Raw genomic sequence first — 13317 nt, 5'->3', positions numbered from 1 at the left:
CTTGCTATCTGGTCACCCTCCTCAGAGCTAGATTCTGGCTGAATTCAGGCTGGGTGTTCACTTTCAGCTGAGAACATCCCATTGAGATGAATGGGCCACTTCACAGCTCTCTGAGACTATTATGATGCTGATGGATGTGTGGAGCTCCTCTGCTCCATTGGCCTTCTAATTGTATACAGCATTATAACTGAGCACCAGCTCTGCTCTGGCTAAGGTGGGGAAGCCCTTCCTGTTTAAAGGATGACTACTAAGCATGCTAAAATCTGTGTGTTTACACAGATTGTCTTGAAATTTGCTATGTGTCATGAAAGCGTAGGGTAGGGTGAGTGATCCAAAGATGGGGTCATTTGAGTATGGGGTTCCCCTCAGCCTCCAGGGGAAAAAATTAAGTTCACAGATTCTAGCAGCTTTGAAGTTCTACACCCACCCTGAGCAGAAATCTGAAAATGAAATGTAAACTTTTGTTTTGTTTTAATTTGGAGAAATTGACTCTGAGCACAGGCTCTCAAACTGTGTTTGAAAAGAAAATTAATTACAAGGGGTGATTGCAGTGTAAGAAATAAGTGGGAAGAAGGAGCTGTTTTGGGTCTAGAGCAAGGGATGGGGGCATAGGTGCTGACTCTGAGGGTGGAAAAAAATTGGTGGATGCTTAGCACCCACTGGCAGCCAGCTCCCTCCCTTCTCCCCCAGCACCTCCGGCCCAACTCCTTCCCCTTCCCTCCCAGTGCTTCCTGCCCACCACAATCTGCTGTTCCGCAGTGTGCAGGAGGTGCTGGGGGGAAAGGGGAAGCAGTGGGGATGAGGTGCGCTTTGGGGAGGAACTGGGTGGGAAGATGGGGGTGGGGCTTTGGGGGAAGGGTTGGAGTGGGGGCAGGGCCTGTAGCTGAGTGGGAGTTTGGGCACCCCTGGGGAAAGGAGGACGCCAGCACATGAGCAGGGGGATAAATGAGGATGAGTGGTAGGGTGGGAAGAAGAGTTGGGGGCTCAAATAAGGGGGAGGGTGGGGATTGGGGGAATGTGAGGGGAGAGGATGGGGAATGTGAGGGGTGACAGAGGAAGCTGAGGATTTGGGGGTGGGCTGTCAGCACTGAATTCTCCCCTTCTCTGTGTGCTTGGATCTGGGGAGAGCCCTGCTCCTCCATGTGAACTGGGATCTAGGGACCCTGCTCTTCTTGGAGTGTCTGAGCCTCTCACCTTGCCCCCCAGAGAAGCCAGGATCTGGGGGGGCTAAAGATCATGCACATTTAAACATCTGAAATCCAGAAAATGAGACGTTAAGATACACTTCAGCCCAGTGGGAGTGCTGGCCAAAGTGTGGGGGGGAAGGGCCTGCTTTGGAGGAGGGGTACACAGGGTAGGACTGGCACTTAGCTGGGGAAGCCTGGCAGAAGCAGAAACAGGAGTCCCCACTGGGGGTGGGTAGTAGGAGTGTGAGGCTCACCCAGCTCAAAGTGGCGCTCAGGCTGCATAACCAAGGTAGCATGCAGCCCTCCAGTGATCAGCTGCCTGGGATATGTGTACTCAGAGCAAGGAGCAACTTCTTACCTTTTAATGGCTTCTATAGTGCCAGCTAATGCTGCTGTACAACAAAATTTACAGGTGGGGGAGGAGTACTTAGGAATCACATAGCAGCCATGTTGGTGTAGTAGTAAACCACTGTGTGACCTTAGGCAAATAATTTAATAGTTGTGCCTCAGTTTCCCTGAGAATGATACTTAATCTCCTTTTTTTTAAAAGAAAAACACTTGGAGAGCGAAAGATGAAAAGTGCTAGAGATGTGCTAACTACATAGTGGTGGGAGTAGACTCAGACATAAGAGAATATTTCATATTTGTCTTGTCTCCCCATTTAGATTTCAACGGAAGTGGTTGAAAATATAAGAACTGTGGCTTCATTAAGTAGTGAAGATGCATTCTATGAGAGATATAATGCAAGTTTGAATGGTCCATACAGGTAGGATTTGCTCTCAAACAATTCTGTTTTTTAAAAGCAATGAATACATATTTTCTTAATTTAAAACAACACCAGATTTATTCATATTACATTCATTTGCAGACTGAAAATATTAAACACATACATGATTTGAAAAGATTTTGGCAGAGTAAAATGTATTTACTCAGTTTCTTTAAAATATGTTCTTAGATTCTATTGTGTGCGATGTAATATTTGTGTGTGAGAGAGAATGTAATGACCTGGTATAAAGTTTTTATTAACATGAATATGGGATGTTTACTTCTTCACAAGTACTGCAGCAGAATGAGTTTCATAAGTCAAGTGGCAAAGACTTTATACTACATAACGTCACCGTGTATTATGACTTGTATTACAAGTAAGGACTTGCCGGTCTTGAAATAAGGTGTATTTCTTTTTTCCCTTTGGCCTTTTCAGTCACACTCTACAAGCTAACCACTGCAGGGGCTAATTTCTAATATCCAAATATGTCCGACATTTTCCTAATCTCCATTTTATTTCAATGAAATGATCTACCATCCATTTTGTTTCTTTCCCCTTAAGTATGTTTTAAGTAAAAGCAGGGATTGAAAAATGACAGTCCGCTGCCAATGAAGTTTTATGATTCAATATTCGATAAACCATCATCAGTATGAGAAAAAAAAATCTATATTTCATTGGAGAAATGGGATTTCCAGCTTTAGCCCTTGTCTCTAGTCCTGGCAGGTCACATAATACAATATTATGATTTATAGTGAAACTATTTTGGAAAACATTTTAAAAATATATGAGCACTAGAGATAAGTGAAAATCTGAATTTCTTTTCTGTGGGAAATTCTAATATTTCAACCTCTGTTTTACTCTGAAGTGGGATAAAATGTGAAAATATATCACATTTTTTCACAGAAAAAGTTTTTTAGAAAAATTTCAATGTAGAAATGGCAAATCATTCCATTTTTGCATTTTTTTCCTCCAAACAAAATATTTTTGTATTCCCAAATAATTGAAATATTTAATTTTTCTTTTGTTTAACTGATCTGAAATGTTTTGTTTCTATCTAGTTCAACATCAAACTGCATTTCCCTGTTTTGGAACATTGCCTCTCTTATGGGCCGGGCTCCCTGGTTGGATTACATCTCCCATGATGCAGTGTGGTCTCCCCTCTGACTGAGTGGCATAATGCATTATCAGGGTCCCATGGCTGTGGGTGCAAAGCAGAAATATTTCAATTCAGGTCAAACCAACCCAGAATAAAATATTTTGTTACTTTTTTCCCAATGGAAAATTTCAAATGTGCAGAAATTGCATTTTCTGTTGAAAAATCATTTTGTCAGAACTAGGACCAGATTCTTTGTCACAGCAAGGTCTGCACATAATTAAGGTGATCCAGTTTTACCATCCCACACAACAACATTGGTCACCATTTATAAGTTACCAGTGTAAAGTGGGCTCTGAGTTGTTACTTTTCCCACTCTTGTACTCAGAATAGGCAATATCTGCAGTGCTTCAGTTATGCTGTGTTGTAGACATTGACTTTTCTACGGTGACCACTACATTTATCCAAATTCTCCAAAAATTCAAGCATTCAAAGATCATAAGAGACTTATTCAAATTATCAATTTGCTTTGTGTCCGATTGCTTTGGCCATCCATAAACATTTATTCTGGAAACCAGCATGCAAGTGTTAAAATGTTTTGCGTATAAAAGGTAATTTTACCATAAGGTCCTATCCAACAAACAGCTAGTTGGGATGAAGGGATCTCATTTGCCATAAGTTCTCTCCAGAGGCACCTTCATGGAGGCCCTAGCATACAGCTTTATTAATTATTATTATTTATTATTTGAGTGAGTGAGGTATAGGGTTTGCCACCCCTAATCCAAAGGCCTGACCTTCTCCCAACCAGTCTCTGCTCGTGGCATTTCATGACAATTTTTTCCTTTAACATAAATCTTTTCTTTTATCAGGGACTCTCTAACAAATGCCCCCCTATATGGACTTACCTATGGAATAGCCCAATGTGCAACCTACTTTCTTGAGGCAACAATCTTCAGATTCGGGGGATGGCTCATTGCTAATTGTTATACAAACTTTGAAAATGTATTTATGTGAGTACACATCAGTCCAAAGGCAGTGATTTCTACACATGCTAATTGTGTATAGTCTAGTTACTGAGGCAATAGTGCAAGAAGTCCAGCAGTTTAGAATCTGGTCAGGAGTTCAATTAAGGCAGAAGGGTTATTTCTGGGAGAGGAAGCTTGACACAGGTGTGTCGGCATGTATGGAGCCTGGCTCAGTTTATTCCTTATGGAGAAACTTTTGCTGCTGACACTTCATTGCAGACAACGGGCTTTGTGAAATGCTTCTGCGGGGAGAAATTACATTCCATTAGTCACCCATAAAAATATTGATAGTTGTAAACCTCTGTTTCTAATCCTTTGTGTGTAATTTTTCTAAACCATAAAGTTCTAAAAAGTCACAGTTCTCAGATTTATAGATAGTGTTAAGTCTGTTTGTTTTAAATAAGGAAAACAATATTTGTAATTTCTGAACAATAATAAAAAGTCTCTTTAGATGAACTGAAAGATGTTTTGTGTTTTGTTTTCAGAGCCTTTTTTCAGTTGTATTTGGTGCTATAAATGTTGGGAAATCCACTTCTTCGGCACCAGATTTCGGCAAAGCTAAAGTTTCTGCCCAACGAATCTTTCAGCTTTTGGATTGGAAATCCTTAATTGACAGCTATAGTGAAGAGGGTATAAAACTGGTAAGGCCATTCAGAAAGTCCTTGAAACTGACAAACCTGGTGGTACTGTATTGTCCTTAATTGTATTAATCTTGTTAAATTGCCTTTTGCAATGTCACAAAAGACAGGACCAGACAGGTAGGGTAATTTTTAACAGCAATAACTAAGTAATTTTATATTTGCCCAGTGCCGTTTAACACCTTTTTGCTTGAGAAATCAACAGAATACTTTTAAGAGCGTTTCTGTTCTGAAAAATGACTGGAAGAATGACATTTCATTCACCTGTTCTGTCCGTTGGGTGTATTCTGAGGCCTTGTCTACACTACCGGGGAAAGTCAACCAAAGTTGCGCTACTGCAGCTATGTGAATAATGTAACTTGGTTTGATGTAGCTTAGGTCGACTTACCGTGGTGTCTTCACTGTGCTGCACTGATGGAGATGCTCTCCCATCGACTAACCTTACTGTTCTCGTTCCGGTGGAGTACCAGAGTCGATCAGAGAGCACTCTGCTATCGACACCTGCTGAATCAATTACAGCAGTGTTGATCTCCCTGGTAGTGAAGACAAGCCCAGAGTTAAACTGCTTTCTTTAGCAATACAAGTATGTTTTCACTGCTTTTTACTCCTGTAAACTATGCAGCTGTGGCGGAGAGTGAGTTAGATTCTATTCCTTCTTGTGCATCATCAGCAGACTTGTTTGCTAAGTTCCAGTCAGTTACATCTGTGTAACAGAGAGTCAAGGTGGGTGAGTTACTATCTTTCATTGGTCCAAATTCTGTTGGTGAGAGAGACAAGCTGTCGAGCTTACACAGAGCTCTTCTTCAGTTCTGTATAAGCGCGAAAGCTTCTCTCTCTCACCAACAGAAGTTGGTCCAATAAAAGATATTACTTCACCCACGTTGACTCTCTACTATCCTGGGACCGATGCAGCTGTAACAACACTGCACACAACATTTGAGTAACCTCATTCAAGTCAAAGGGGTTCCACAAGTATTAATGAGGACATAATTTGGCCTGCAGAACCTTTTGTTCCTGGTGATTATACGTGAGATGGAAAGAACCCAGCTTGTCTCTCAAAGTCCAGTGTTGACAGTTAGAAACTCATCTCTGTATTTGTAAACTGAACACATTTCATATTGTCTCTTGGTGCTTTCCATAAATGCTTTAACAAGCAGAACCAGCCTTTCAGAAACTTGAAATTGCTTTAGAATTCTAGCTTTTGGATAGTGGCCTCAGTTCAGAAAAGGACTCAGGCACATACTGTAAGCATGCCAGTAAGTCATGTGCACAACTTTAAGTCACACATGTGCTTGACTACTTTCCAGAATCAGCTCCACATGCCCAGACTGCTAATGCTCCCAGGGAAATATCTTCTTGCGGATAAAGACGTTAATTGAAAGTGAAACCACTCTGGGCCAAATCCTGATGCCAGTGAAGCAGCTGCCTTTGACTTCAGTGAAGCTAAGATTTGGCCCAAAGAGTTTAAACCTTGGAAGTCCAGTTCTCTAGGTGCTGTAAGAGTCCATTGTACTGACAGTGCTGGTATTGTGGTCCTGGAGCTGTCCCGTCCCCCAGGCATCAGAGGAGGCTCCCACAGTCTCTCCTAACATCTCCTTCACTCACCCTTGTCTTCAAGTCTTCTTCCTTGCTACCTCTTATACACGGAGCTCCCTTCCTATATAAAAGAGCCAATCAGCTACCCTTTCCTTATTCAAACCTACACTGAAAACATAGTTGTCCTTGAAAACTATGAATAATCCACCAAAGTAAAACTGTCTAACCCAATCTGAGATCTGATGTTCACCTTGTACTATGTTCATCCTGTGTACTGTGTGTTGAAATTACACTATTTAGAGAGTGAACTTCCAGGGGCAGGAACTATGTTTTCCACACACAATGATAGTGTCTGGATTATATGCAAGGATGACATAAAAGAGAGGTATTAGGGTTGTTTACTTACCTAAAGTAATGCTAGTCCTTGTGAACCAGGCTGAAAAGGAATGACATAAATGAGAGAGAGAGATGAAGAAAAGAACCACTACAGAAGGAGATCCTGTACACAAGATACCAATCCAATGTCACTGCATATTTAAGCAATAATAAACTGACAAAAATGCTCTGGGTTTGACAATACCATACCATTTCCAACTGACTTGTCAACGCCTTTGTTTAAATGACCATAGTGAGTTGTGTTTGATGCTTCTGTACAAGATAGACAGGTCTTCTGTCATACATTTATATTTTCTACCATTTCCAGAGTCAGTTTGATGGCAACATTGAATTCAGGGACATCCATTTTGTATACCCTACAAGACCAGAAGCTCAAGTTTTGCAAGGACTCAGTGTGAAGGTTAATAAAGGACAGACCCTAGCCTTGGTGGGGAGCAGTCGTTGTGGCAAAAGCACATCCATTCAGCTGCTGGAGAGATTTTATGACCCTATGGCAGGACAAGTGGTAAGAAGTGATTTATAAAGCTGTTATCACTTAGAGCTTATAGAACTGTTCTTCAAAGTATTTTATAAACATTTAATCATCCGCAAAACACCCCTTTGAGGTGTATAGGTGTTGTTACAGGACCGGGTACTGCAGAGAAGACTTGAGACTTGCTTAAGGTAGAGCCAGGAGTAGAACTTTGGATCTTCTGACTCCCCATCCAGGCTGTAGATCACTAGATTGCTTCTCTTTGTTGATTTACTTGATATATTAGAGGGGGCATTAGAATATACTTCCCATAATGTAACCCTTGTCACTAGTCCTGTAGTCATGTTAACATGACACAATCTGAGGTCTAATTCATCACTTGATGAGACTTTTGATGCAAGTCCTTTTAATGATGATGGGAGCTCCAAGAAGAATAGCCTAGAGATGGTGAGTCAAAGGATGTTTGAATAAATGCCCCAAAAGGTGGATTCTTATTGGAGCTCTTTAACCGTCTCAGTCTAAGAAGCTCATGAACAGACTTTCTCATGACATCTCTGGTCCCTGCCATCATCAGTAAAGATGGACATTCTGTGGGCACAACTCGTTATAGATTGGCAATTCCACATCTATTACGGAAGCTACCAGAGCAGACGTCCACAAAAAAAATATTTCTGAGAGGAAAAGGTTATCTGAGCTTCTTTTGAATTTTCAGAGTTTTGGTTCAGTTCAATTTTGGATGAAAGATCTGGTCATGTATTATTTGATCAGAAGTGGTTCACTGACCACTTTACTTTACTGTAACTCTAACACAGGTCAGAGGATTTTTACAGATTCGTGTTTCACATTTACATTGTATGCAATACTCCTCCTCAAGTGTTCTGCAGGGAGTGATTTTTCCCTTTTTCTGTTTCTAGTTTGCAGATGGGTTAGATACCAAGTCTTTGCATTTGCAATGGTTAAGGTCCAGATTGGGTATTGTGTCCCAGGAGCCTATTTTGTTTGACTGCAGCATTGCTGAAAATATCCAGTACGGAGACAACAGTCGGGTTGTCAGTCAGGAGGAAGTTGAAGAGGCAGCTAAAGCAGCAAATATTCACATCTTCATAGAAAATCTCCCAGAGGTAAATGAAAGTGTCTTTCCATTCTCAGTGTGGGGTAAATATTCACTGTGACCTATCTAAGCAACTCCCATTAATGCAAAACAATATGCTTTTTGTTTTTTTAAAAAAAGCTCATTTTCTTGTGGATACAATTCTCAAAGAGGAAAATAGGAAGCTGATGTTTAAAAATGTAACTTGCAATATGTATTAACACAGACGCAGTCATAATTAGCTAATTCAAATGCAAAATCTGAGCTCCAGTTTTCTTGTTCTCCTCTACCACAGTAATGTTATATAACAACTATAAAGGACACGTTTGATTCTAAACCTTTATTTTCATTTCCTCATAAACTTTGCCAATTCTTTTTCCTTTTTTTGCTGAAACTTTCTCCAGTTTTAGTCTTATCTGAAAGGTAAAATGTTTCAAGTACATTTTAACCTTTATGTTCTTCTTTGAGTAATTGCTCATATCAATTCCAGTTAGGTGTGTGTGTGCACCGCGTCCACGGAAGTCAGAAACTTTTTCCGTAGCAGCTACCCGTCGGGCCATCTGGGGAGCCCTCTGGAGTGGCGCCGATATGGCGTTCTCTATAAGACCCTGCCGGCCCGACCCCCCCTTCAGTTCCTTCTTACCGCCCGTGATGGTTGTTGGAACAGTGGTCTCATGGTTTCTCAAGTGCTCCACTAATTCCTAGCTTATCACAATCGTTGTTAGTTAATTGTTAATAGTTAGTGTTAAGTGTTTTTCTCCCAGCGGAGGCTCGTACGGAACTCGGGGCCATTGCTGAGGAAGGTAAATTGGTTGCCTGGACCTCCCTCCAGGGTCCCCTCGATGCTGCGGAAGCAGCTGCGCGCACTCTGGCTTCTGGCATTGTCATGCGACTGCAATCCTCAGGTCCAAAGCACCATCCAAGATCTCCCCTTTGGTCAGGGCTTGTTTGAGTCCTGCTTCCATACCTTAAAGGATACGAGAAACACTATCAAATCTTTAGGTATGCATACCCCGGCTAACCAATGAAAGCCATTTAAACACCAGACCACCCAGCAGTGCGCCTTCCCGCCTAGACCTAGGCAGGACTTTTCTCATCGGAGAAACAGATACTCCCAACATAGACCATCTCGCACCCCCTCTGGACAGGGAGGACAGTCTAAGCCTCCCTCAGGCCCTAAGCGCCCGTTTTGAAGGTGCGCCTGAGGAGGGACTACCAGCTCTCATTCTGGACTATTACCCGTTCCTGAACCGTCTATCCATTTCTACCATGCCTGGTCCCATATTACCTTGGACCATTGGGTCCGGCGCACGGTGCAGATGGGAGATTCTATCCATTTCTGTTCCATCCCGCCCTCCCACCCTCCTTCCCCGTCCCTCTTCAGGGATCCTTCTCACGAGCAACTCCTCGTCCAGCAGGTACAATCCCTCCTTGCCCTAGGGGCAGTGGAGGAAGTGCCTCAGGAGCTCAGGGGCATGGGTTTCTTCTCCCGTTATTTCCTTGCCCCCAAGGAAAAAGGAGGCCTATGGCCCATTCTGGACCTCAGGGATCTCAACAAGCACATCGTCAACCTGAAGTTCCATATGGTCTCCTTAGCCACTATCATTCCCTCGCTGGATCCGGGAGACTGGTATGTCACCCTTGATATGAAAGACACGTACTTTCATATTTAGATTATTCCGTCACAGACATTTCCTCCACTTCATGGTGAACAACATGCACTATCAGTTCATGGTCCTTCCATTTGGCATGTGCACAGCCCCTTGTGTCTTTACCAAGTGCATGGCGGTCATGGCAGCCTTCCTTCGCCGTCACCACGTGCATGTCTTCCCATACCTCGATGACTGGCTTATATGGGGTCAGTGTCATCAACATGTCCAGTCTCAGGTACAAATGGCCACGGACACGTTCACTCGCCTGGGCATCATGCTGAACGTCAGCAAATCTGTCCTCTCCCCTACTCAAACAATAGAGTTTATAGGTACACTCCTGGACACAAACCAGACAAGGGCTTAATCTTTTTCTAATGCTGAAATGAATTTTCATTACAGAGCAGTTATCAATACGTGTAGCTATACAAATGCATTTTGATTCAAACATTTAATAAAATCTTATAACATCTTATTTTTTATTAAAAACAATTACATTATTATTTTTTCTTTCATGGTGGAAATGCTTAATATAGTACATTATCTGCTTTAAAACTATAACTTTCTGTTTCTAACTTTCCTTCACAATGAATATATACTTATACAGAAGTATAATACCCAAGTGGGTGACAAAGGAGCACAACTTTCTGGAGGTCAGAAACAAAGAATAGCAATTGCTCGTGCTCTAGTTCATAAGCCAGCAGTTCTGCTTCTGGATGAAGCCACATCTGCTCTTGACACGGAAAGTGAAAAGGTTAGTAATATGCATTCTACCATTTGTAATACACACAAAATTACGGGGTTCGAACGCTTCACTGCAAGAACACAGGCGCTGCATGTACAATACAATTTTGAAAGTTCCACAGAACAATCCTTAGCTCACTCTGTCTACAGCCTGCTTTTGCAAGGTGTAGAGTGCCTTCAATTCTTGGTCTCTAAATTGGGAGCTGATGGTAAACAGCAACACTTGGGGCTGGAGACAAAGTGGGATTTTCAGAACTCCTCATTTTTGGCCTGCCTCAGTTCCTTCAAAGTCCGTTATGAAGTCAGTGGGACTTTTTTAATGGATTCACAGTTAGGCCAGTGCTGAGCACTTTGGAAAATCCCATTCATAATTAGCCACTTTGAGTTTGAGACAGGTGTCTTCAAACAGTAGACTGTGATCTACTAGAGGAGGCCTTGTAAGGAAAGTCACCAGCTCCTTCCTCTTTCCTTCAGCCAGCAGCACTAGCAGCAAAGTGGGTCTCTTTCTGCACTATTTCCTGCTCTGTCTGGGGGAACAGGTGTTGCTACAGAAACCGAGAGGGATCCACTCTGCCAATAGAACTGCTGGCTGTCAGGACAGAATGGAACAATGAAGAAGCCTCTGTCCGCTTCCCAGTCCTTTGATCCATCTGCATTCAGAGGGTAAGAGATGACATGCAGGAGCAGCTGGCTTGGAAAAAAGGCTTCAGCAACACCTCCTACCTCTCAGGAGATGTTGTGCAGGGAAGAGAGAGTAATTAAGCTATCCTCTGCTGCTCAGCTGGCTGAGCTTCCTCACTCCATCCACCATCTCCAGGAGAGGGGGGAGACTCCATAGGGAACTGTTCATTTGGATGGGGATGCAGTAGAAGTGAAAAATGCCACCATGCAAACCACCATCCAATTGTGAGCCAGATGTCAGGATCCTGAATTTTGGATTTTTATGGCTAACAAGAAGTGTCTGGCATTGCTGGTACTATCAATGAACGTGCAAGTTTTAGTCATGTCTATGTATTTGGCTGGTCTGCTTTCTCCAAACTGATCTAAGTACTGGGCATGTCTAACTGACAAACACCTGGACAAGGGCATATGGCAGGAGGACAGAGGTTGTTAGTTTCTCTAAATTTGGCGTGTAGTTGGAAACAGACAGCATGCAGTATCAAATATAATACACACATTTGGTAAGCAGCCACTATCACAGACAATTCATTACACCCCTGCAAATTAGTTGTGTTGGTCCAAACTATATCCTTATGGACCTCATTCTGCTAGCCTTTGTTCATGAGAGTAGTCTCAGTGACTTCAGTGGAATTACTCACACAAATAAAGGTTGTAATATCAGGCCCTTGTGTTTGAGGCCTCCTTCATGCATGGGAAGGACTGACTCCTAAACCCCAGTGAGGAACACCCAAGTGATAATGTGAACTATAAAGGCAAAGGTGTTACCTATGAAAGGGAAGATTCTCCAAGTAATAGCAAGTTTTTCACTGCATCTGTCTGCAGATTGTCCAGAAAGCCTTGGACGATGCCAGGAAGGGTCGAACCTGCATTATTATTGCTCACCGCTTGACGACCTTCCAGAACGCTGATGTCATAGCAGTGATTCATAATGGAAAAGTAGTGGAACAAGGGACTCACAGCCAGCTGCTGGCAAAGGAAGGGCATTACTATGTACTTGTAAATGCACAAGTTTCTCATTAACATTAATGTTACAAACTAATCTATTTATATAAATACACACGCAACCCACAGATAAATAATATTAATGAGGTGCATCCTTACTGAGATGTCTGCAGGTTAAAAACACAGGCACGTAGTAAAAAACAGAGAAGAGACATTTATTTTTTCCTCGTGTCACAGCTTTAGTGTTACTTAATCCTATAGGTATAATCCTTTGGGGCGTGTTGGTTAATTTTAAACTGCTTTTATATTAATGATTACAAGCCTTTCATGAAAATATATATTGACAAAATAGATCACAAACTGTTTGTTTATAAAGTATTGTTAAAACCTGTATTATTGACCTAACAGAACTTACTGGTTCTTTGGAATCCATTAAGGCTATTTCCAAAAGATTTAAAAATAATTATTATTGGCCCAATGACCATGATGGCTCCTTTTGGAGCTGATTAATGTCAGCCATGTAAATAGCTATTTAACAAACAACTGTGTGTGTGTGTGGGGGTGGGGTTACCATATGAAATTAGATTTAAACAATTTTTTCAGCTTTTTCAATGGAGTTTTAAAAATATTGTTCGATCCATCTATTGTCATAGTGGTTTACACAGCTCTGTTATAATATTTTATTATCAGAGTGTTTTTCCCTTAATATAGTCAACCATCATGCTTAAACAACAGTTGAGGAACATATCTCATCTACTTATTAAGAGAGAGAGAGAGACAGAGTGGAGCAGCCCTGTTTTGGGTTTGCTTCTGGCAAACTCACCTTTTGGTTTGCCAAGGACAAAATCAAAACCACCTTTGGTTTTTGTTTAGTATTTACACCCTACAGGAGCTTGGAATATTTCACACTTTCAGATGCCTCTGCTTACTTGTGACAGACAGAAATTAAAAATAATTATAATGTCTTTTGCCCCTTTCTTTCCCTGCTTCTTGGTCTATGATGAGAAACAAAATATAAAAAACATACAAACTTTGCTCTCACCCTCGCCAAAATACATGTGGTCACTGTTCCCCATTCATCCGCATCCCCAATCAGCT

At 41.8% G+C, this 13317-nt stretch overlaps 1 protein-coding gene across 1 annotated transcript in view; it reads left to right on the top strand.

Annotated features, from left to right (window-relative positions):
• LOC123363993 (ATP-dependent translocase ABCB1-like) overlaps positions 1–12772 on the top strand; it is a 67491-nt gene extending 54719 nt beyond the window's left edge. The window contains 7 exon segments of the mRNA XM_045005674.1: positions 1853–1953; positions 3916–4056; positions 4559–4712; positions 6949–7146; positions 8028–8234; positions 10460–10606; positions 12100–12772. Coding sequence (XP_044861609.1) covers positions 1853–1953; positions 3916–4056; positions 4559–4712; positions 6949–7146; positions 8028–8234; positions 10460–10606; positions 12100–12297 — 1146 coding nt within the window. The 3' untranslated portion in view covers positions 12298–12772.
• The last annotated feature ends 545 nt before the right edge of the window (positions 12773–13317 follow it).

Source organism: Mauremys mutica, chromosome 2 (assembly GCF_020497125.1).
Source record: "Mauremys mutica isolate MM-2020 ecotype Southern chromosome 2, ASM2049712v1, whole genome shotgun sequence".
In the NCBI taxonomy this organism is placed as follows: Eukaryota; Metazoa; Chordata; order Testudines; family Geoemydidae; genus Mauremys; species Mauremys mutica.
This window is presented reverse-complemented; position numbering and strand designations above follow the sequence as displayed.